The sequence below is a fragment of the Choloepus didactylus genome, chromosome 10 (assembly GCF_015220235.1).
Source record: "Choloepus didactylus isolate mChoDid1 chromosome 10, mChoDid1.pri, whole genome shotgun sequence".
Lineage (NCBI taxonomy): Eukaryota > Metazoa > Chordata > Mammalia > Pilosa > Megalonychidae > Choloepus > Choloepus didactylus.
Window position 1 is genome coordinate 98,271,431 of NC_051316.1, and position 24,873 is coordinate 98,296,303.

The window sequence follows — 24,873 nt, forward strand, 5'->3', positions numbered from 1 at the left end:
TAATTCATTTATCAGATTGTTCAGGTTTTCAATTTCCTTATTGGTCTTCTGTCTGGTTGATCTATCTATAGGAGAGAGTGATGTGTTGAAGTCTCCCACAATTATTGTGGAAACATCAATTGCTTGCTTTATTTTTGCCAGTGTTTCTCTCATGTATTTTGTGGCACCTTGATTGGGTGCATAGACATTTACGATTGTTATTTCTTCTTGCTGAATTGCCCCTTTTATTAGTATGTAGTGGCCTTCTTTGTCTCTCAAAACATCCCTGCATTTGAAGTCTATTTTATCTGAGACTAATATTGCTACACCTGCTTTCTTTTGGCTGTAGCTTGCATGAAATATTTATTTCCATCCTTTCACTTTCAGTTTCTTTGTGTCCCTGTGTCTAAGATGAGTCTCTTGTATGCAACATATTGATGGTTCATTTTTTTTTGATCCATTCTGCGAATCTATATCTTTCAATTGGGGAGTTTAATCCATTTACATTCAACGTTATAACCGTGAAGGCATTTCTTGAATCAGCCGTCTTATCCTTTGGTTTATGTTTGTCTTATTTTTCCCCTCTGTCTATTAATGTCCTTTATTATACCCATACCGAATCTCTTTAGTACTGAACCTTTCTCCAAGTCTCTCTGTCCTGTCTTTGTTTCTCTGTCTGTAGGGCTCCCTTTAGTATCTCCAGTAGGGCAGGTCTCTTGTTAGCAAATTCTCTCAGCATTTGTTTGTCTGTGAAAAATTTAAGCTCTCCCTCAAATTTGAAGGAGAGCTTTGCTGGATAAAGTATTCTTGGCTGGAAATTTTTCTCACTCAGAATTTTAAATATATCGTGCCACTGCCTTCTCGCCTCCATGGTGGCTGCTGAGTAGTCACTACTTAGTCTTATGCTGTTTCCTTTGTATGTGGTGAATTGCTTTTCTCTTGCTGCTTTCAGAACTTGCTCCTTCTCTTCTGTGTTTGACAGTGTGATCAGTATATGTCTCGGAGTGGGTTTATTTGGATTTATTCTATTTGGAGTTCGCTGAGCATTTATGATTTGTGTATTTATGTTGTTTAGAAGATTTGGGAAGTTTTCCCCAACAATTTCTTTGAATACTCTTCCTAGACCTTTACCCTTTTCTTCCCCTTCTGGGACACCAATGAGTCTTATATTTGGACGTTTCATATTATCTATCATATCCCTGAGGTCCATTTCGATTTTTTCCATTTTTTTTCCCCATTCTTTCTTTTATGCTTTCATTTTCCATTCTGTCATCTTCCAGGTCACTGATTCGTTGTTCAACTTCCTCTAGTCTTGTACTATGAGTGTCCAGAATCTTTTTAATTTGGTCAACAGTTTCTTTAATTTCCATAAGATCATCCATTTTTTTATTTAGTCTTGCAGTGTCTTCTTTATGTTCTTCTAGGGTCTTCTTGATTTCCTTTGTATCCCGTACTATGGTCTCATTGTTCATCTTTAGTTCTTTGAGTAGCTGCTCTAGGTGCTGTGTCTCTTCTGGTCTTTTGATTTGGGTGCTTGGGCTTGGGTTATCCATATCGTCTGGTTTTTTCATATGCTTTATAATTTTCTGTTGTTTTTGGCCTCGTGGCATTCGCTGAACTTGATAGGGTTCTTTTAGGATTTGTAGACCAATTGAAGTCCTTATCTCTAATTTATCAGATCTACAGCTTCGTGGAGCACACTTTCTCTAACTAACCAGCAGGTGGCGTCCACGAGCCACCTGTTCTCCACAAGCCAGTTCTCCCCTGCTTAGCCTTTTTGGTGAGTGGGGGAGTGAGTCTTGTGGGGTCTAATTGGTGTACCAAGCTTGCGTGTGTAGTTGGTGTTGCCTGCCCTGTATATGGGGCGTGTTTCTGGGCAGTCAGGGAGGGGGGGTGGCCCTAACAATCAAATCTCCCTGGTGATCCTAGAGTTTTAAAGCTGCTGCAATAGTCTAATCCTTCAGTTCAGTCCTGCCACAGTTTGTCTCTGCCACTGACCCACAAGTCCTTGGTATTGGCGTATGGCTCCTGAGACTTGCAAGTGGGCCCCTCTTCCAGGCCGTGCACCCCGGGTCCTCTGTTGAGGGATGACTGTGGTATGTCACAGGTGAGTGCCGTCCCCCCAGGGCAGTTCTGGGCTGCTGGGCTGTGTAGGGAGGCTCCAAGTCTGCTGAAATGATGGCTGAATGGGGCTTTGTTAATTCACACTGCTCTACCTTCCCAACTCTGGGACAATCAGCTGAGGTTGCAGGGAAGGCTAATGTCCACGCCCAGTTTTGTGGTGTGTGCCTGTTGTTTGAAGTACTTCTGTCACACTGGGTTTTCTGGGGCAGCTCTGGGCTATTGGGCTGGCGATGGGCAGGAGTGTTTCCTGTCCACCAGGATGATGGCTGTGAGCGGACACCCCCCTTTTCTTGGGAAGTTGTGGTGTTTAGTGAATTTTCTCAGCCACTGGATTATTGCCTTTTGTCTCAGAGCTCTCTTAGTTCTGCTCTTGACTTGACCTGCCCAAATTGCAGGTCTTTGAAGCTTTCTGTATTGGGCTTCTTAGAGTAATTGTTTTAGAAAAAGAAAAAAGGATTAAAAAAAAAAAAAAAAGGTCCCCCTTCAGAGATGTAATGGGTTATTGAAATGCTAAGAGACAAAGCAACCAGGGCCATTAAGGAAAGGTCCACAGGACAGAGAGATCAGCTTTTCTTCGGGATTTGCATATGCGCCTCAGGGCCTGAGCTCTGCCCTTCCCCTTTCTATGTTCACCAGAACTCCAAAAATCCTCCGCTTTTATTTTGGAGTTTTTCATGTTGTTTTTTTTTGTATGCCTGTCTCCCCTCTGCTGGGCTGGCTGCTCTCAGATTCTCTGTTGTCTGGTCTCAGTCTATCTATGGTTGGAGTTTGGATCAGTAGAATGAGTTTCCGAGAAGGGCTGCCACTACAATTCTCCCTTCTCCTTCCCGGAGCTGACAGCCCCTACTCCCACGGGACTGAGCCTGGCAGGGAGGGGCGCGGGTCCCCTGGCCGCAAAAACTTACAGATTTCGCTGATCTCAGCAGTTCCACGTTTTCATGAGTGTTGTATGAAGTATGCCCAAAGTCAGATTGCTCTGTGGTGTCCAGTCCACGCAGTTCCTGGCTTTCTACCTACTTTCCTGGAGGAGTAACTAAAACATACAGCTCACCAGTCCGCCATCTTGCTCCGCCTCTCCGGCCATGTTCTTTTAATCCGTCCCTGTGGGTGCAGACCTGTTATGAGTGGGACCTTTTGGTTAGGTTATTTCAATTTGAGATGTGATCCAGCCCATTCAAGGTGGGTCTTAATCCTTTCACTAGAGTCCTTAAGAGAGGATAAAAGACAGAAAAGCCCAGAGAGAGTGGAGAGAGAAAAGCCCAGAGAGACAAGGACACACCCACAGAAACTGAGAGAGCCACTGAAGCCAGAAGTTGAAAACAATGAAACCTGGGAGAGAAGGACAAGTAGACACTGGCCATGTGCCTTCCCATGTGGCAGAGGTGTCCCAGATACCAGCAGCCTCTCTTCAGAGATGGTATCCTTCTGTTGATGCCTTAATTTGGACATTTTCATGGCCTTAGAATTGTAACTTATAAGCTAATAAATCCCTGTTGTTAAAAGCCAGTCCGTTTCTGGTATACTGCATTCTGGAAGCTTTACCAAACCGAAACAAGGAGACAGAGAGGAGATGGCCGTGTGACATAACACAGAGATTGAGTCATGCCACAGATTCCTGGCAAGCCACAGCCAGAACCGTACAGACTTCAGAAGGAGCTTGGACCTGCTGGCACTTTGATGTCAGTTTCTGTCCTCTAAAACTAGGGGGACCATAATTGCTGTTCTTGTAAGCCATCCAGTTTGTGGTATTTTATTACGCAGCCCCAGCAAACTAAGACACTCCCTGACTATCATCATATCACAAATATTAATGACTCTCTGGCATGTGTAAGGCATGTGCTGGTGAGTCTGACCTGAACCCTTCTTTCAAGGGCTTACTGTTTTATAGGGGAGAGAAGATGTGTATATATAACTGTTAGATAAGAAAAGTAGGAACGTCATATGAGATGTTCCTATAATGGCACAGAAAAATCGCCGTGAGAATTCAGTGAAAGGAAGGATTCATGAAGGAGGAGGTGGCACTTCAGGAAAACTTGGAAGATGGGGGTGGCTATTCACAGGTGGCAGTATGACAATCATTGAAGGGGTGTGCTAACAAAGGGCTAAAGGCAGGCAGCACAAATATTGATGGCAATGATGCATAGTGAGTGTGCAAAGATAAGGCTGAAACATAGGTTTGGGCCAGATGGAAGGCCTTGAATATCAGGCCTACGAGTTTGGGTTTTACTTAGGAAGCAGGTAGGGGAGGCATTTGAGCTAAAGAGTGAAATGCTCATGCTATACATTATAAGCTTAATCTGGCACCAGTGTGAAGGTGACATCAGAAGATATGTAGAAGATTTCTGCAGTCATCTAGATGATAGCACATGCTTGAACAATGGAAGAAGAGTGGGAATGGAAATGAAGGGGAGTCAAGATGCCAAAGACTATAGATGAAAATTGATATGGCGTGACAAGTGATTAGAGGGAGATGTCAAAGACCACGTAAGAATTTGAGCCTAAAGACCTGGGTGGTAGAGCCAGGAATAGCAAAGGGGAATGTTGAGGGGTAAATATTGCCACTTAGTTATTTTGGATATTTTAATTTAAAATGGTAGAAAAAGAAATATTTCAGTTTCTGCTATGTGCTGGATACTTTGCAATCCACTTCCAGGTGGGGGCTGGAAATGCAGACTTAAGGGAGAAATCTGGTCCAAGATGGTAGATTTGGGGGTCATTTGTAAAATCTGAAGCCATGGAACTGGATGAGATTGTCCAGGGAGAGTGTCAGAAAGAGAGAAGAACCGAGTTTTCTTTTGAGAAGTTTAATAGAATGGAAAAGGAACAGAACTTTGGTAATACCACATGCGCGCGCGTGCGTGCGTGTGTGTGTGTGTGGTTTTTTGTTTTGTTTTGTTTTATTTTGTTTTTAATGTGTTTAAAGGTGGGAATGCTTTTTGGCTGAGTGAAATGGGGGAGAAGGTATATCTTCTAGAAGGCAGTGTAGTTGAGATCTAGCATCTTCCCTACTTTTCACCTCCAGTTAGGAGGGAAAGAGAAAGGGATGAGAAGTGTAGGGGTCGAAGAGAGGAAAACTCATGTTAGAAGGCTTTTTCCTCTTCAGTAAGTTTGAAGAGAAAAGTATCTTCTGGAGGACATAAGTAACTGGTTAAGAAAGGGAGAAGAGGGAAAATGTTTGGAGCAGACTTTGCAGAGACCACAGGGCCTGATTCACTGATAAATCAGAGATTCTTGAGCAATTTTAAGGGCCCACCTATGCTTGAAAAATTAGTATTTGAAAATAAATCAGACTAGTTTTGTGATGTTTTCACAGTTTGAATGAGAAACAAAAAAGGTAGATGGTAGGGTTTACTTGTTTTGGAGGGATGGGCAAGGGGCAAGACATCTTAAATTTGCAGGTACTTCTTGATTTACTTTGAACATTTGCTCCATCTATTCTAATTATCTGTTACACATTCCAGCAATCCATTGATCGGCATGGATCACTTTTAGTTCTGGGTCATTTTCTTAACAAAAATGTTACCTGCTAAATTTGGAACCAAGAGTTGATTGACTGGTACTCTGTAGCTCTACTGGAAATGGCCTTGGTGGAAGCTATAGATATGAGTTACATCTGTCAAGGAAGCCATGACTCATTGAATGTCTCACACATGCCAGGCACACCCTAGGGACCAAACAGTCAATATGTAGCCATGATCCTTTCTCTCATGGAGTTGATACAATGGAGAAGACAGACAAACAAGCATATGTTATAAACCATGGTGAGTCTTAATATAGGGTAAGACCAGAAAGCCTTATATCTGGTAATAAAGTACACCTATTAAAATGGATGCCAAAATTTTATAGTAAAAATGGGGAAAAGTTTCAGATTTTATCTAGAAAAAAAAACACTAAAATTTTGAAAATAAATTTATTTCAAGAAAATTAGCTTTTAATTCCAACAATGCATTAATTCTTAGAAAAATAAATAATGGTTATTATTTATGTTTTGGGGGGTAGTTTATAATTCTTCTTCATGTTTGACCTTCAGAGCATAATCATAAAAGGGTATTTTTTCCTAAAGTATTTGGGGACATCATCAATTTCCCAAGGGCCTCTCTTAATCCTTCGATATTGAAAGCAGTTTCTTCTGAAGTGACTATTGGGTCACCATTCTTGTTATTCTTGATTTTTGTCTTCACTTGGTAACTGGTCTAATACTTCCAGGGCATTATTTGTCATTGACTTTTCCTCATTACTGAGCAGATATCTAGCATCTCTAACATGGGCTTCATGAAGTTTTGCATCCTTTGTAAGGTTTGTTGTTTTCATTGTGGTCAGTTTGCATTTATTTGTGGGTGTCTGACCAAGATACTCACAGAGGGGCAGGCATAGATGCTGGGTCAACCCAGGAGGGCTGAGCGGGGCCTAATTGTTTCAAGCAGTGGATTATTTTCTTCTTCTAACAGCTTGTGCTTTCCTGTCCAATCTGGTGACCTCAGGGAATGTGGAATTCCCATACAGAGTGTTGGAGAAGACGCTGACCCAGACACCAAGGATCAACAATAGCTTTCCAAAGCTGGGATTGGCAAGAGTATTAGGAATTAGCCAGGCAGAGAGGGGCAGGGAGAGTGTTCCATATGCTAGATTATCGGTATTTATATCAGTTACAGAAGTTAGTTGGCATATGTCTTTTTGTAGAAGAGGAAACTGAGGCTTTGAGAGATGTAGTAACTTTCCTGAGGTGTCGCAGCTAATAAGTAGCAGGGCTGAATTTCAAACCCAGGGTTTTTTGACTCACGTCTCTATTCTCCCCAGTATATGCCATGCTGCTCGGTTTTTAAAAATGTGTTAGCTTTTGGTTAGTTAATATTAAAATTTTCAATACCGAATGTCAAACAGCCTTATCCAAGGGTTGTTTTGCCGTTCAGTGAATTTCGGCAAAATCTGCTTATAGGAAGTGAGAAAAGAAGGGATACCTCTCTCACAGTATCCAAGATAGAATTCTAAGAGATAGGCGGTAGAAGGTCGCCAATGAAAATTGAAAGGACCCTATTCCGTTGTATTTTTCTCAGCCTTAAACTCATCATTCCAGATGTGAGTAGAAGCAGCTCTGCCACAGGTCCTCCCCAGGAGAGGTACTATTTCATTTTATCTTCTAATAGAGTAGTGCCTGAGTGTTTAAATGTTAAATTTAATAATATTTTATTGTGAATTAGTTTCTTTCTTACTTTATCTTATAGCCAGAGCATTATATTGATCTTTTAAAAAATTAATGTGTATGAATTGATTATATTATTGAAGATTTTCTTTTTAGGATAGTGGAGCAGACACTGGTTCCAATGAAGTTGAGATCCATTGGGCTATGATCAGGGTTAAGATTAGGCAGGAATAATTTCTACCTCGTTCTGAAGACTCATCCTCAAGATGTTATTCCTCTTTAACTCTCTTTAGAGAGTAAAGGGCAGGCCCAGTGGTTTCCCTCCGGAATCCAGCCTTGTCTCTTCTCCTAGACGTTTCTCTTGCTCTATAGCCCATATACAGTACTCTATAGCTATTCCAAATTGCACACAGTTCTCAAATCAGGCCTTGGGGGTTTGTGCCTGCAGGCCTTTGCTCATGATTTTTTTCTGCCTGTAATGCTCTTCACCCCACCCTCACCCCCATGACCACCACAACCAATCTTCCTCCCATACACTGATAACAACTTATTCCTCTTATAAGACTCAGCTGAAGCTGACTCCCCCATCTGCAACTGGCCATTCTCTCTTATGTGTGCTCCTCCCTTATAAAATATGTTTTTTAAAAATTTTTTATAATATTTTCCCAACTCATGTCTTTATTCTGTATACTCTTGATTGATCTGTTTATATTTATGACAGAAGAAACCCTTTAGATCCTCTCCTCTCCATTTTATTGTAATTTTGTAACAATAACAAACTTACAGCAAATTTTCAAGTACAGTACAAAGAACTTTTTTTCTATACCATTGGAGAAATGTGCCAATATAATAACCCATCAGGCCCAAATACTTTAGTATTTTCAAAGGAAAAAAAAACTTTCTTCTACATAACTTAGGTACAATCATCAAATAAGGAGATTATTATGTAATCCTTGGACCTCATTCAAGTTTTCCTAGAAAAAGGATACGGTGCAGCATCACATGTTGCATTTATTCATATTTCTTTGGTTTCCTTCACTCTGGAACATTCCTCAGTCTTTCCTAGACTTTTATGAACTTCACAATTAGGTTATTATTTTGTAGAATATCCCTCAATTTGGGTTTGTCTGATGTTTCCTCATGATTAGATTTTGCTTCTTTGGCAGAAGAGCTGCTGCATTCTTTACATTTCATCTGTCAGTTTGTACATGATTTCAATTCATACGTTACGTTGCTGATGATGCTAACTTGAATCACTTGATTTAGGTTGTTTCTCTCAGGTGTTTCCACTGTATAAGTATGCTTTCCCTTTGTAATTAGTATATTATGGAGAGGTATTTTGAGATTATTGTATATAACCTCATCACTTATCAGACTTCCAATTCATTTATCTATATCAGCATAGACTCATGGTTTCCTGTTTTAGTCAGTGATAATCTGTTTCTATCATTATTTGTTTTATTCCTCATATTATTGCAGATTTGGCCATAGAAGCACCTCTTAGCTGGCTTTCAAGTTCTGTTGATATGTCGCCATCAAGTGTTAAGCAGTCTTTTTTCTAGTAGACAACATGTTTCCCAGGCGCATCCCTGGAATTAATAATTTCTTCAAGGAAACCCAGTTCCTTTTATTGGATAATGATATTTAGAAAACAAGACCTGGGCACTAATTGTGTTTATTATAGTGGGGTGTTTCTGCTTCCATGCCCTCTCAGTGGCCAGAGCTGGAGAATATATATATGTATATACATGAGTATGTGTGTGTATATATGTGTGTGTGTGTGTGTGTGTGTATATATACATACATACATACTTTCATATTTCTTTTATATCTGTATCTTTCTGTCTATATATATTGAAGAACATGTTTCTACACTGTTAAATCTAATTCTATTCCAACACTACAGGGTTCATTCTTGTTTTCTCCCTATCCCATATTTGCAACTCCCTTCTCCAATGGTTAGAAACTTGATTCCCATTATGTATTTATTTGTTTATCAGTCTTGATCAGTTTCCATGTAAGTTAACCAATCTCCCCCACATGGTTGCCCCCCTCACCCCATTCAGTCTCTGACATCATATGCTGTGCTGCCACTGCTGTCCCCTCCCCCATAAATATCTTCCTCAGCTGCTTCACCCCTACATAAACACCCTCTTCGTCCCTCTTGAGTTCTAACACTCCAAGTCAGAGTACCCCTTCTGCGTGGAGATCCTCCTTATCTTACTCAGACTCTGACTTCTCTTACCAAAGATGCCCTCCTTGCCCTGCTTGAGCAGACCACCCCTCAGTGAGGCACTGTTCTCAGCCTACCTGGGCTCCAACACCCTGTACCAGGTTGTCCCTCCATAACGATATCCTCTTCTCCCCTACTTGAGCTCTGACACCCTGCACCAGACCACCATCTTCCCAAGCAGACATTCTCCTTACCTTGGGCAGCATCTGACACCCCTGTCTAGACCACCATGGCTTCCCTGCCCCCACCCACACCCCAGTCACATACACGTATTTTGCTGGAGTTCATCTGATGGCTTTTGAACTGAATTATTCAGGAAAGGAAGTGGAAGCAGTTCTTAAAATTTTCAGTGTTCTTCTGTTACAATACTTACTTTACAGAAGTGAAATGCCATCATGCCCACACTTAACTTATACAAGCCCATTTATGTATGTTCATACATACACCACTGGGAATGACTGTCCTGACAGTCCATTCAGTGGAGCAAGATTAGGAAAATGAATCCTCTGTCCTTTAGTTGGACTCAGATCCCGAGTTCATCTTGAGAGTGAGTTTTCCCCAGCTGACTGATTTAAACACATACATTTTTCCTTCAGCAGGCCCTTGAAACTCAGGCCAACTTTGCTATACTTTGGGGGCAATGTAGGGGCTTTTTAAGGGTGATTTTGACCCTGGGTCACTTTTACCTAATGCACTCCCTGTCTTTAGAATCTGACCTTGCATGACCTAGAAGGGGGGCCTTGTGGTGCTCCTGGGTCCATGGGACGGCGTGTGGAAGGATCACTGCTAGTGCTACCTGAGCTCTTCTTGAATTTTAAAACTTTGTATTGCCCCACACAAAACAGAAGTCTGTCAGTTTGACTGTCAGGCCTGGGAACAAGGTCAGAACCTGGGGCAGAGTTACCTAACTGAGTTGCAATTTGGTGAGAGAAGCTCAGATCCAGGCTACTTAATGCCTGGAAGCAGGCTTTCCCATTTTGACAACCCAATGTGCTGCTGATTGGGTCATGATAATGCTCCATTATATATTTATAAATGGATCAAAAAGCTTATGCTAAATAAAGCACTTGGGAAAGATTTCCAGCTCCCCCCACCCAAACTATTACACTTAGTTGTATTTGTGTTTCTCTTTCCAACTGGGACCATGGACTTCTTGAGTGCAAGGACCATTTGTTATTTGTCTTCTTGGCCCCAGCTTTGGGGCCAGAGTGATACTCTGTCCTGAGGGCTCAAGTGACTGCATAAAGGAAGCAAGTGGAGCAGGACCAGGGATGTTTTGAGCTCCTTTCGATGTCCAGGGAGGAACAGTTTAGCTGAGAGTTTGTTTCCTGTCTCCGAATGGGGAAGTATTATTTACTCAATGATGACAGACAAGCACAAAATGGAGCAGAGGCTCTCCATACCCTCACCTGCAACCTGGCAGGCAGCACGAAGCTATTGTGCCAGCACTAATGAAGCAGTACAGGAAACGCCACTGGATAAAGTTCAGCTGTGAACCCTGGCCTCCCAACAGGGGAAAACAGGGACTCTTTGAAGAAGAAGACAGCTGGGTTTTGGTTTCAAAATCTTAACACTGCCATCACTAGATATTCATCTGTCAGTGCACAGGGGACAACATGTGGGGAACAGTTGTGTCTGGTCAGGCCAAAGAGGGAAAAAAATGGCTAATTTCCAGGGTAACTGCAAACCCTCGCATGGTCGATGGTTGTGCTTAGCGTAGCTAAAAAGAATTGATTTAGAGAGGCTGAGGCTGTGTGTGAGAACTGAGCACTGCTTGTGAGCTAGGCAGCCCTTACCACATGCTTTTGTCCATCCTCACAGCAGATAAAAACACTGAAGCTTGAGTTTCCGTACCCAAGACAGGTTGGTCAGTCAAACCCAGTTGTCCAACTCCCAGACTTCCATATGCTTCCATGTGCACGACAGTCCTAAAGTATCACAGAATCCAGCCTGCCCCAGATACTTCATGAAGTATTCCTAATGTGACTTCAGCTTTTCTCTCATTTGTTTGAGGCTCCAATTTCCTTGCAAGGAAGTGTTTTCTATTCTTGCTCCTGCCTCTTGCCCCTCGATTTTCAGTTGCTGGATTTAACATGGTATCTTTCTCCCAGGAAAATAAAATATCTGTACTCTTTAGTTGAATTTATTTACTAAGGCTCCTCTAATCTGTGCAAGAGTTTCCTTCTGAGGGGATTTCTTATTCCTACTATAATGGCTTTTAACTCAGCTGAAGTTTATTTAACAGAATAGGAAGGGAGAGACTTATCTCCTCCCTAATCCCTCTTGAATGTTTACATTGCTCTGCCAGAGTAAATGCTGTGTAAAGTGGCAGCAGTCATTTACTCTGTAATAGTCAATATGCAGCTGCCAGAGCTGACTGAAACATATTAACATAAGTGATAATACTGTCATAGAAGTGAAAAGTTAAGTTGCTTATCAGTATATTTTGATAAGCTACTTAAATTTTACAGTAGCATGTGCTGGCTTCAGACATTAATGATGGAAGACTGTGCACTTTATCTGTCCTCTCTATTGCCTCTCACTTCATTTATTACCCTCAGCGGTACAGCTGGTAATCTGTGCAGGGTGCTGATTTCCCTTTCCTTGGCAGGATGTAGTCGTACAGCATCGGAGCTCTAAGTGGTGTCCAGCTCTATCTGGAATGGATGCTTAGCTCAGCAAGGCAGGCCTGGTTAGGGCAGCAAGCACTTGGAATGACGTTCTTCTCATGGGGCCTATTTGATGGAACTTTGGAAAAGTTTCTTATAGAGAACAAAGTCATTTAAATTAAGAGACAATACTTCTTGGAAGTGGGGGATACATTTCAGCTATAATCCTATAGTACTAATGTGCCTTTGCTGTTAGTCTTTGTTCAGTTTTGTTTGTTTAGTAAACACTGAGCACTGAAGGTGTGCCAGGTGCTGTGCTTGGCCCTGGGCAAAGTGGAGAAAGATGAGATCCTTCTCAGTTTGTAGTCTGTTGGGAAGACAGACATGTCATTGAGTGCTTCGTAGTGTGCAGAATGTTATCTCAGAAGGATGCACAGTGACTAGGGCAACACGGAAGAGAGGGGTTTAAGGCCTGTGAGGCAGGGAGAGGGTGGAGGCCTGCTGGGAAGATGAGTAGAAATCAGCTGGACTAGACCGTGAGAGTCAGAGGGATAAAAGGGCTGAGTGTACACCAGGTCAGCAAGATGATGCTTGGAGATCCTTTGTGTGTGGCTGCAATGACTGGAGTATGTTAATGGGGAAGTAGCACGAGGACAGCTAGAGAAGCTGGCAAGGGCCTGGTGGTCACGAAACTCAGGTGCCGTTCTAAGAAGTATGGACTTGATCCTGTGGTGATGGGGCATCATTGCAGGAATTTACTCTAGAGTGTGATTTAGGCTGGCATTTTAGGAGGACCATTCTAAGTGTCACACAGAGGGCAGACTACAAGGGTAAGGTCAGCAGCCCTGCTGTTTTCAGAATTCAGGGGATCAAAGGTCAGGATCTGACGGAGGGCGGTAGGGACAGGGAATTAGTGCTTGTCCTGCAGTAAGTATAGAGGGTGTGCATTATAGCTGGAGTGTCTGATATGGTTTGGGACTCATGAGGCCTTCAGGACACCTTGCATATGCCCGGAGTATAAGTGCTATGTGTATGGCTCTGTGTGTCCAATCATTAGAAACTTGAATAGAAGCTTTCCTGGGAAGGGTGAGTGTAGTGGGAGAGGCCAGGGGGCTATTCAGGGTGGTTCTTGATTGAAGAGTCTACTTTATTTCTTCTCTATAAACCTGTTCTAGCTCTAAGGCATGGGAATAATTTATAACAGACATTCAGTTCTCCCCTTTACAAAGGCAATTTTTTAAATCCCAGAAATAATTAGCATTTTGCCTGTCTGTGTTTCCAGCATAGCCTATGACAGGAAGGCTTTTCAGGATGTAGAGAGAAACTTTAAGGTACCAATTGTGAATTAGCTCCTGGTTAAGTTTTTTGACCTGCATACTAATATTTCGTGTGTTTCCTCTTCTTCCCCCAGCTATCTCCCCTGGTTCGAAGTATTTTATAAGCTACTTAACATCTTGGCAGATTACACGACAAAAGGACAGGTATTTGCCTTTTATTTTATTCGTTTCAACAAGTAAACTTTCATTTACTTTTTATGATAATAAAAGTGGTTCACATCTTACATGTTGCCAAAACATTTATCAAAAAAGGAATGCATGCCTATTATAGAAAGTTTGGGAAATTGAGAAAATAGTAGGATGGAAATGAAAATCACTCCTAATCTGCTTCTACTCTTCTTCCTAAGATAAGTATTGCAAGCATTTTGGAATGTTTTCTTCCTTTATTTTTCCTTTGAGTTAAATAATAAATAGACCCTTAGCATTGACATAGTTAATACTCATAGCTTCTGATATTCCCATGCAACCCTGAAAGTTCATGACATGTATTAAATTATAATTTTGTTGAGGCACAAATTTGAATTGTTCATGTCAGGCTACAAAGCAGAGGTTTGCAAGTTCGACACTTAAATGACAAAATGACCTAGTTGTCCCAAGTTTCCATTTCAATAAGGCTTTGTTATACTTTACAGTAATTTTTGTAAGGGTCTGAAAATTACTTAAAATGTTCAGCTGTATCTTACTGTACTTTTGGAAGAAATGGTATGCTAAAATATCCTTGATAGATGTTAAGGGTCAACTGGAACTATATTAGCCTTTTGTAGCCCACATCTTTTTGGTACCATTATAACAGAAGCATTTCCCCTGTACTGTTAAAAAGGTTGCAAATATTTTTCATGGCTTTATAACATTTTATCATGTACCTTAAATAATGAAAAATTTACCTATTGTTGGGAATATTCACTAATTAGACTTTTTTCACGAATATCAGCAATACAGCCATTAGCATCCCTGAGCATAAGGCATTTTCTTCATTTTGGTGTATTTAATGGACAAGTCTTTCCCTCAAGTTAGATTTACTCACTGGCAAATGAATTCTAGAGGCCATGGTAAATGAAAGGAATGACTAATCGAAATGACACTCTGAAAAGCTATGTAGATGTCAGGGAAGTCTATCATAAAAGAAGTGATTTATTCTTTGATGAGTGGGTTAAGAGGTCACCTTGGGTGTGTTCATCGATTTCTGATCCTCAGTTCACTTTAGTCATACATTCAGATTTTCACTCAAATTTGAAAGATATCTTTAATGAATAGAATTGTATAACATGCAGACTCTTAACATTTTAAAATTGGAGGGGAAACAGGATCATTACCTTATAAAACCGGTGCACTATCCCTGTGGGCCATTGCTCTAGCAAGGGCCCTGCCTCTCAGTGTGTTGAAGCCTGAGATCAGTAACATGTTTTTGGTTGGAATCTATTTCCCGTGAGCCCAGAATCCCCTTTTAAAAAATTTATTCTGGTAAAAGAAAGCATAGCACAGTTGATAGGGATTCTGCCTACAACTTGCTTAATTGTTTCAAGGTGTTGGTCGTCAGATTAGGACAGGAAGCTTTCTAAAAGTCATTGGTAAGGTTGGGCAGGGGAAGCTTCTGTTTTGGAGGGGTTACCCTGATGTGCTAGTGTAGAGGGTCAGTGCCTGAGCTGGATGATGAGGGTGTCTGCATGGGTCATTTACCCACAGTGGTTATCAGAGGCTAAATGGGGCAAGGAAGATATCCACCTGGAAGGGTGGTGGGGGTGAGAAGGGCATCTCAGCCAGAGAGCAGCTTGGCTCAGGATGTTGGACCCCAAGTGGGATGAGGAGGGGGTTTGTTTGGGAGAATGATGACAATGACTTGGCACTGGATGTCAGAACTCAAATGAGATCTAGTGGGTGTCCACACAGAAACGGAGGTAGCAGCAGTGGCCCAGTATGGGAGTGTTGGAGCCTAAGGTAAGGAGGACATTTGTTTGTGGGGAATGGACAGTGGTGGCCCTGAACTGGGTGTCAAGCAATGTCTGAGTAGGGCAAGGAAGGCATCTGGGTAGAGAGGGAGACAGGGACAAGGTACATGCAAATTTCAGATTGTTACATACAAATAGTTAAATGTATTAAGAAGGTTTTTTTTAACTGTTGAAGGTAGTTATACATACGTAAAGGGAAGAAACTAGAATGATTACCATGTTGTATTGGAATTGGAACCATCAATGTGAACCTATGAGTTTCAATATATGTAGATAGATATAGAAATGAATATTGATACAAGTGTTTATTGTGGGTGTGTGTGCATCTGATATATTCCCTGGCTATGTCCACTGAAGGGACTTAGGATCAGCAATACCCAAGTAGCAGTGATCATACCTCATGCCCAGATCTTGTTTCTAAATACCATTCTCTACTAGAAGGAACTAGGGCTCCTTGAAGAAATGGCTGATTCCACATGCTAGGGCAAGGAAAGTATAAGATGAGCCAGAAAAATCTTTTTGTGCCAGAAAGTAAGGAAGTGCTCAAAAGATGATAGAGGCATGTCAGAAGGATGCAAAATCAAGCTTAAAGGACCAAAGAGCTCCCACTAGTCATATCTGGACAATCTGAGCATTAAAACAAATAAAGAGGAATGGAATACTACTTAACAATTAAAAGGAATGGACTACCAATGCATACAACATGGATTAATTTCAAATGCATTTTGGTAAACAAAAGAAGCCAGACACAGAAAGACTAAATGCTGTATAACTGCACTTATAGACATTCTGGAAGAGGCAAAACTAGAAGGATAAAAAACAGATCAGTGATTGCTAGGGAGCTGCTGGGGTGGGGAGGAGTTTGACTACAAAGGAGCACGACTTTATTTGCTCTGTATCTCAATTTTGGTGCTGGTTACACTACTGTATGCATTTGTTAAGACTCAAGGAACTGCACATTGAAAAGGGTGAACTTTAATATATGTAAATTGTAATTCAATTAAAAAAATGTTTTCTGTACAGAGCTACCAAGGGTGGGGGAAAAAACAATGTGGTAATTAGTCGAACCTTTATCTACATACGGGTAGGGTTGCTATTTTCAGTGCTTCTACCTACTGCCAGCTAGTTGCCTTTGACGTAGATTTTAAGAGGCATCTAAAGTTCAGAAACAATAAGAGGTGGGGAAGTAAACCTCTTAGAATCAAGAGAATACACTATTTAGTTCTGTGGTACTCCATGTACACTTTATACTTAACCTTGTAAAGGTTCAGTTTATCAAAATTTCTTTTGATCTTGAGACTCAGTGTTAATCATTCCTTTCTACTCAGTTTTCCCTGAAAGTTGGGTAAGGATTCCTTCTATTTCTTTACCCAAGCTGAATGTGAAAATATTAGACAGTGGCATGAGAGCAGAGATTTCCACCCAGGTTGACATCTATTGAACCATCTTTCTCCTTCATGAATTTCCCAGTTGATTGAGAGTAAACACAAGGTTTGGGCTTCCATTTCTCAAAGCTTAGCGACAGATGGAGGGCCTTCCTGGGATACCTAGGAACACCAAATCTCTAGTTTACACCTAACCTAGCTGTGGACTTTTGCCTGTCATATACCCTGGCCTAGTCTCCATCCTATGTGAAATGGAGAACCAATGGCGCCCGAACAATTCAAGTCAAAAGAACAATTGGTGAAGTTAGGACATATTTGCTTTACTTCATTCCATTAAGGTAAACATTCACATCGAATAGTTCCTTTTTAGAGACTGAAACACCATCAAACTGAATTTTGGAAACAGTTTTTAGGAAATTATATCATCAAGAGGCCTCTTCCTTTGAAGGACTTTACTTAAGCTGTTGCCCTTTTGTTATTGAAACCAACGTCAACAAGGGGTGATGGACATCATATGCCTCCAGATGTGATACCTGATAAGGATGTGGCATCACTTACAGACTATTCCATCTGGGGAATGCACAACCTGAATCTATTAGTGAGGAAATATCAGACAACCCAAAAGTAAAGAACTATTTTTTAAATGACCGCATTCCTCAAAACGGTCAATGTCATTGAAGTGGATTGGATTGTGTACCCCAGTTGAACAAGTTTTTAGTCTTCGTCCACATTCTGGTGGGTGTGGACCCATTGTAAATAAGATATCTTCAGGATGTTACTTCTGTTAAGGCGTGGCCCAATTAAACCAGTTTGGGCTTTAATACAAATTACTTGAGTCCTTTATTATAGGCAGAGTAAAAGTCAGACAGAAAGAAGTCATGGTGAGTAACCGTTAAGCCAGAAGTCAACAGAAGCCAGAAGAGAAAAGAGAATACATTGCCATGTGCATTGCCATGTGATGGAAACACCCCAAAGATTGCCAGCAAGCCATAAGATACCGACCCTATGAGGAAGCAAGCCTTCTAGCAGCCTTTGAACCGTGAGCCAACCCATTGCCTGGTATTTATTTTAGTAGCCAAGAAACTAAAACAGTCATAAAATACAGAGAAAGTTTGTAGAAATGTTGCTGCTTAAAAGAGATTAAAGAGACATGACAACTAGGACTAAAGGGAAAAAAATGCTAAATAGAGCATTATTGGTAAAATTATTGATAAAAATCAGAACACTGATGGTAGATTAGAAAAAATGGTGTACTAATTTTAAATTTACTGCAGTTGACAACTGGGCTATGGTTATGTAAGAATATCCCTATTCTTAAAAAATATATACTGAAGTATTTAGGTACCAAGGGCCATGATGTTTGCAACTTACTCTCAAATGGTTCAGGAAAGAAATATTTCTTGAAATTATTATTATTGAAATTGCTACTACTATTATTATTGAAAGTATTTCCAAGTACATTTTTTTTCTTAATCATAGCCCTTAATACATGTCATTTTAAAGCATCAAATAGAAAATTTACATTAAAAGAATCTAACAATGATAGCAAAGGATTATAACCCATTGAATAAATTAGGAAACCATGTATCCATAGTAATATAAGTAAGTAAATAACTACATTAAAAGTTTGATGGGGGAGGGGCGGGGCAAGATGGCAGACTGGTGAGCTGTATGTTTTAGTTACTCCTCCAGGAAAGTAGGTAGAAAGCCAGGAACTGCGTGGACTGGACACCACAGAGCAATCTGACTTTGGGCATACTTCATACAACACTCATGAAAACGTGGAACTGCTGAGATCAGCGAAATCTGTAAGTTTTTGCGGCCAGGGGACCCACGCCCCTCCCTGCCAGGCTCAGTCCCGTGGGAGGAGGGGCTGTCAGCTCCGGGAAGGAGCAGGGAGAACAGCAGTGGCAGCCCTTATCGGAAACTCATTCTGCTGATCCAAACTCCAACCATAGATAGATGGAGACCAGGCACCAGAGAATCTGAGAGCAGCCAGCCCAGCAGAGAGGAGACAGGCATAGAAAAAAAACAACACGAAAAACTCCAAAATAAAAGCGGAGGATTTTTGGAGTTCTGGTGAACATAGAAAGGGGAAGGGCAGAGCTCAGGCCCAAGCTCAGGCCCTGAGGCGCATATGCAAATCCCGAAGGAAAGCTGATCTCTCTGCCCTGTGGACCTTTCCTTAATGGCCCTGGTTGCTTTGTCTCTTAGCATTTCAATAACCCATTAGATCTCTGAGGAGGGCCCTTTTTTTTAATCCTTTTTTCTTTTTCTAAAACAATTACTCTAGGAAGCCCAATACAGAAAGCTTCAAAGACTTACAATTTGGGCAGGTCAAGTCAAGAGCAGAAATAGGAGAGCTCTGAGACAAAACGCAATAATCCAGTGGCTGAGAAAATTCACTAAACACCACAACTTCCCAAGAAAAGGGGGGTGTCCGCTCACAGCCATCATCCTGGTGGACAGGAAACACTCCTGCCCATCGCCAGCCCCATAGCCCAGAACTGCCCCAGACAACCCAGTGTGACGGAAGTGCTTCAAATAACAGGCACATACCACAAAACTGAGCGTGGACATTAGCCTTCCCTGCAACCTCAGCTGATTGTCCCAGAGTTGGGAAGGTAGAGCAGTGTGAATTAACAAAGCCCCATTCAGCCATCATTTCAGCAGACTTGGAGCCTCCCTACACAGCCCAGCAGCCCAGAACTGCCCTGGGGGGGTGGCACTCACCTGTGACATAGCACAGTCATCCCTCAACAGAGGACCTAGGGTGCACGGCCTGGAAGAGGGGCCCACTTGCAAGTCTCAGGAGCCATACACCAATACCAAGGACTTGTGGGTCAGTGGCAGAGACAAACTGTGGCAGGACTGAACTGAAGGATTAGACTATTGCAGCAGCTTTAAAACTCTAGGATCACCAGGGAGATTTGATTGTTAGAGCCACCCCCCCCTCCCTGACTGCCCAGAAACACGCCCCATATACAGGGCAGGCAACACCAACTACACACGCAAGCTTGGTACACCAATTGGACCCCACAAGACTCACTCCCCCACTCACCAAAAAGGCTAAGCAGGGGAGAACTGGCTTGTGGAGAACAGGTGGCTCGTGGACGCCACCTGCTGGTTAGTTAGAGAAAGTGTGCTCCACGAAGCTGTAGATCTGATAAATTAGAGATAAGGACTTCAATTGGTCTACAAATCCTAAAAGAACCCTATCAAGTTCAGCGAATGCCACGAGGCCAAAAACGACAGAAAATTATAAAGCATATGAAAAAACCAGACGATATGGATAACCCAAGCCCAAGCACCCAAATCAAAAGACCAGAAGAGACACAGCACCTAGAGCAGCTACTCAAAGAACTAAAGATGAACAATGAGACCATAGTACGGTATACAAAGGAAATCAAGAAGACTCTAGAAGAGCATAAAGAAGACATTGCAAGACTAAATAAAAAAATGGATGATCTTATGGAAATTAAAGAAACTGTTGACCAAATTAAAAAGATTCTGGACACTCATAGTACAAGACTAGAGGAAGTTGAACAACGAATCAGTGACCTGGAAGATGACAGAATGGAAAATGAAAGCATAAAAGAAAGAATGGGGAAAAAAATGGAAAAAATCGAAATGGACCTCAGGGATATGATAGATAATATGAAACGTCCAAATATAAGACTCATTGGTGTCCCAGAAGGGGAAGAAAAGGGTAAAGGTCTAGGAAGAGTATTCAAAGAAATTGTTGGGGAAAACTTCCCAAATCTTCTAAACAACATAAATACACAAATCATAAATGCTCAGCGAACTCCAAATAGAATAAATCCAAATAAACCCACTCCGAGACATATACTGATCACACTGTCAAACACAGAAGAGAAGGAGCAAGTTCTGAAAGCAGCAAGAGAAAAGCAATTCACCACATACAAAGGAAACAGCATAAGACTAAGTAGTGACTACTCAGCAGCCACCTTGGAGGCGAGAAGGCAGTGGCACGATATATTTAAAATTCTGAGTGAGAAAAATTTCCAGCCAAGAATACTTTATCCAGCAAAGCTCTCCTTCAAATTTGAGGGAGAGCTTAAATTTTTCACAGACAAACAAATGCTGAGAGAATTTGCTAACAAGAGACCTGCCCTACTGGAGATACTAAAGGGAGCCCTACAGACAGAGAAACAAAGACAGGACAGAGAGACCTGGAGAAAGGTTCAGTACTAAAGAGATTCGGTATGGGTATAATAAAGGATATTAATAGACAGAGGGGAAAAATATGACAAACATAAACCAAAGGATAAGATGGCTGATTCAAGAAATGCCTTCACGGTTATAATGTTGAATGTAAATGGATTAAACTCCCCAATTAAAAGATATAGATTCGCAGAATGGATCAAAAAAAATGAACCATCAATATGTCGCATACAAGAGACTCATCTTAGACACAGGGACACAAAGAAACTGAAAGTGAAAGGATGGAAAAAAATATTTCATGCAAGCTACAGCCAAAAGAAAGCAGGTGTAGCAATATTAATCTCAGATCAAATAGACTTCAAATGCAGGGATGTTTTGAGAGACTTAAAGAAGGCCACTACATACTAATAAAAGGGGCAATTCAGCAAGAAGAAATAACAATCGTAAATGTCTATGCACCCAATCAAGGTGCCACAAAATACATGAGAGAAACACTGGCAAAAATAAAGGAAGCAATTGATGTTTCCACAATAATTGTGGGAGACTTCAACACATCACTCTCTCCTATGGATAGATCAACCAGACAGAAGACGAATAAGGAAATTGAAAACCTAAACAATCTGATAAATGAATTAGATTTAACAGACATATACAGGACATTACATCCCAAATCACCAGGATACACATACTTTTCTAGTGCTCATGGAACTTTCTCCAGAATAGATCATATGCTGGGACATAAAACAAGCCTCAATAAATTTAAAAAGATTGAAATTATTCAAAGCACATTCTCTGACCACAATGGAATACAATTAGAAGTCAATAACCATCAGAGACTTAGAAAATTCACAAATACCTGGAGGTTAAACAACACACTCCTAAACAATCAGTGGGTTAACGAAGAAATAGCAAGAGAAATTGCTAAATATATAGAGACGAATGTAAATGAGAACACAACATACCAAAACCTATGGGATGCAGCAAAAGCAGTGCTAAGAGGGAAATTTATAGCACTAAACGCAGATATTAAAAAGGAAGAAAGAGCCAAAATCAAAGAACTAATGGATCAACTGAAGAAGCTAGAAAATGAACAGCAAACCAATCCTAAATCAAGTACGAGAAAAGAAATAACAAGGATTAAAGCAGAAATAAATGACATAGAGAACAAAACAACAATAGAGAGGATAAATATCACCAAAAGTTGGTTCTTTGAGAAGATCAACAAGATTGACAAGCCCCTAGCTAGACTGACAAAATCAAAAAGAGAGAAGACCCATATAAACAAAATAATGAATGAAAAAGGTGACATAACTGCAGATCCTGAAGAAATTAAAAAAATTATAAGAGGATACTATGAACAACTGTATCGCAACAAACTGGATAATGTAGAGGAAATGGACAATTTCCTGGAAACATATGAACAACCTAGACTGACCAGAGAAGAAATAGAAGACCTCAACCAACCCATCACAAGCAAAGAGATCCAATCAGTCATCAAAAATCTTCCCACAAATAAATGCCCAGGGCCAGATGGCTTCACAGGGGAATTCTACCAAACTTTCCAGAAAGAACTGACACCAGTCTTACTTAAACTCTTTCAAAACATTGAAGAAAATGGAACACTACCTAACTCATTTTATGAAGCTAACATCAATCTAATACCAAAACCAGGCAAAGATGCTACAAAAAAGGAAAACTACTGGCCAATCTCCCTAATGAATATAGATGCAAAAATCCTCAACAAAATACTTGCAAATCGAATCCAAAGACACATTAAAAAAATCATACACCATGACCAAGTGGGGTTTATTCCAGGCATGCAAGGGTGGTTCAACATAAGAAAATCAATCAATGTATTACAACACATTAACAAGTCAAAAGGGAAAAATCAATTGATCATCTCAATAGATGCTGAAAAAGCATTTGACAAAATCCAACATCCGTTTTTGATAAAAACACTTCAAAAGGTAGGAATTGAAGGAAACTTCCTCAACATGATAAAGAGCATATATGAAAAACCCACAGCCAGCATAGTACTCAATGGTGAGAGACTGAAAGCCTTCCCTCTAAGATCAGGAACAAGACAAGGATGCCCGCTGTCACCACTGTTATTCAACATTGTGCTGGAAGTGCTAGCCAGGGCAATCCGGCAAGACAAAGAAATAAAAGGCATCCAAATTGGAAAAGAAGAAGTAAAACTGTCATTGTTTGCAGATGATATGATCTTATATCTAGAAAACCCTGAGAAATCGACGATACAGCTACTAGAGCTAATAAACAAATTTAGCAAAGTAGCGGGATACAAGGTTAATGCACATAAGTCAGTAATGTTTCTATATGCTAGAAATGAACAAACTGAAGAGACACTCAAGAAAAAGATCCCATTTTCAATAGCAACTAAAAAAATCAAGTACCTAGGAATAACCTTAACCAAAGATGTAAAAGACCTATACAAAGAAAACTACATAACTCTACTAAAAGAAATAGAAGGGGACCTTAAAAGATGGAAACATATTCCATGTTCATGGATAGGAAGACTAAATGTCATTAAGATGTCAATTCTACCCAAACTCATCTACAGATTCAATGCAATCCCAATCAAAATTCCAACAACCTACTTTGCAGACTTGGAAAAGCTAGTTATCAAATTTATCTGTAAAGGGAAGATGCCTCGAATTGCTAAAGACACTCTAAAAAAGAAAAACGAAGTGGGAGGACTTACATTCCCTGACTTTGAAGCTTATTATAAAGCCACAGTTGCCAAAACAGCATGGTACTGGCACAAAGATAGACATATAGATCAATGGAATCGAATTGAGAATTCAGAGATAGACCCTCAGATCTATGGCCGACTGATCTTTGATAAGGCCCCCAAAGTCACTGAACTGAGTCATAATGGTCTTTTCAACAAATGGGGCTGGGAGAGTTGGATATCCATATCCAAAAGAATGAAAGAGGACCCCTACCTCACCCCCTACACAAAAATTAACTCAAAATGGACCAAAGATCTCAATATAAAAGAAAGTACCATAAAACTCCTAGAAGATAATGTAGGAAAACATCTTCAAGACCTTGTATTAGGCGGCCACTTCCTAGACTTTACACCCAAAGCACAAGCAACAAAAGAGAAAATAGATAAATGGGAACTCCTGAAGCTTAGAAGTTTCTGCACCTCAAAGGAATTTCTCAAAAAGGTAAAGAGGCAGCCAACTCAATGGGAAACAATTTTTGGAAACCATGTATCTGACAAAAGACTGATATCTTGCATATATAAAGAAATCCTACAACTCAATGACAGTAGTACAGTCGGCCCAATTATAAAATGGGCAAAAGATATGAAAAGACACTTCTCTGAAGAGGAAATACAAATGGCCAAGAAACACATGAGAAAATGTTCAGCTTCACTAGCTATTAGAGAGATGCAAATTAAGACCACAATGAGATACCATCTAACATCGATTAGAGTAGCTGCCATTAAACAAACAGGAAACTACAAATGCTGGAGGGGATGTGGAGAAATTGGAACTCTTATTCATTGTTGGTGGGACTGTATAATGGTTCAGCCACTCTGGAAGTCAGTCTGGCAGTTCCTTAGAAAACTAGATATAGAGTTACCATTCGATCCAGCGATTGCACTTCTCGGTATATACCCGGAAGATCGGAAAGCAGTGACACGAACAGATATCTGCATGCCAATGTTCATAGCAGCATTATTCACAATTGCCAAGAGATGGAAACAACCCAAATGTCCTTCAACAGATGAGTGGATAAATAAAATGTGGTATATACACACGATGGAATACTACACGGCAGTAAGAAGGAACGATCTCATGAAACGTATGACAACATGGATGAACCTTGAAGACATAATGCTGAGCGAAATAAGCCAGGCACAAAAAGAGAAATATTATATGCTACCACTAATGTGAACTTTG

The 24,873-nt window shown here is 40.7% G+C and overlaps 1 protein-coding gene across 5 annotated transcripts in view; it reads left to right on the forward strand.

Moving 5' to 3' along the window:
• Nucleotides 1–24,873, forward strand: part of DENND1A (DENN domain containing 1A) — a 669,505-nt gene that overhangs the window by 325,784 nt on the left and 318,848 nt on the right. For all 5 annotated transcript variants that reach the window (XM_037851268.1, XM_037851271.1, XM_037851269.1 and 2 more), the window contains exon 6: nt 13,497–13,566. In XM_037851268.1, coding sequence (XP_037707196.1) covers nt 13,497–13,566 — 70 coding nt within the window. The remainder of the gene's footprint in view (nt 1–13,496; nt 13,567–24,873) is intronic.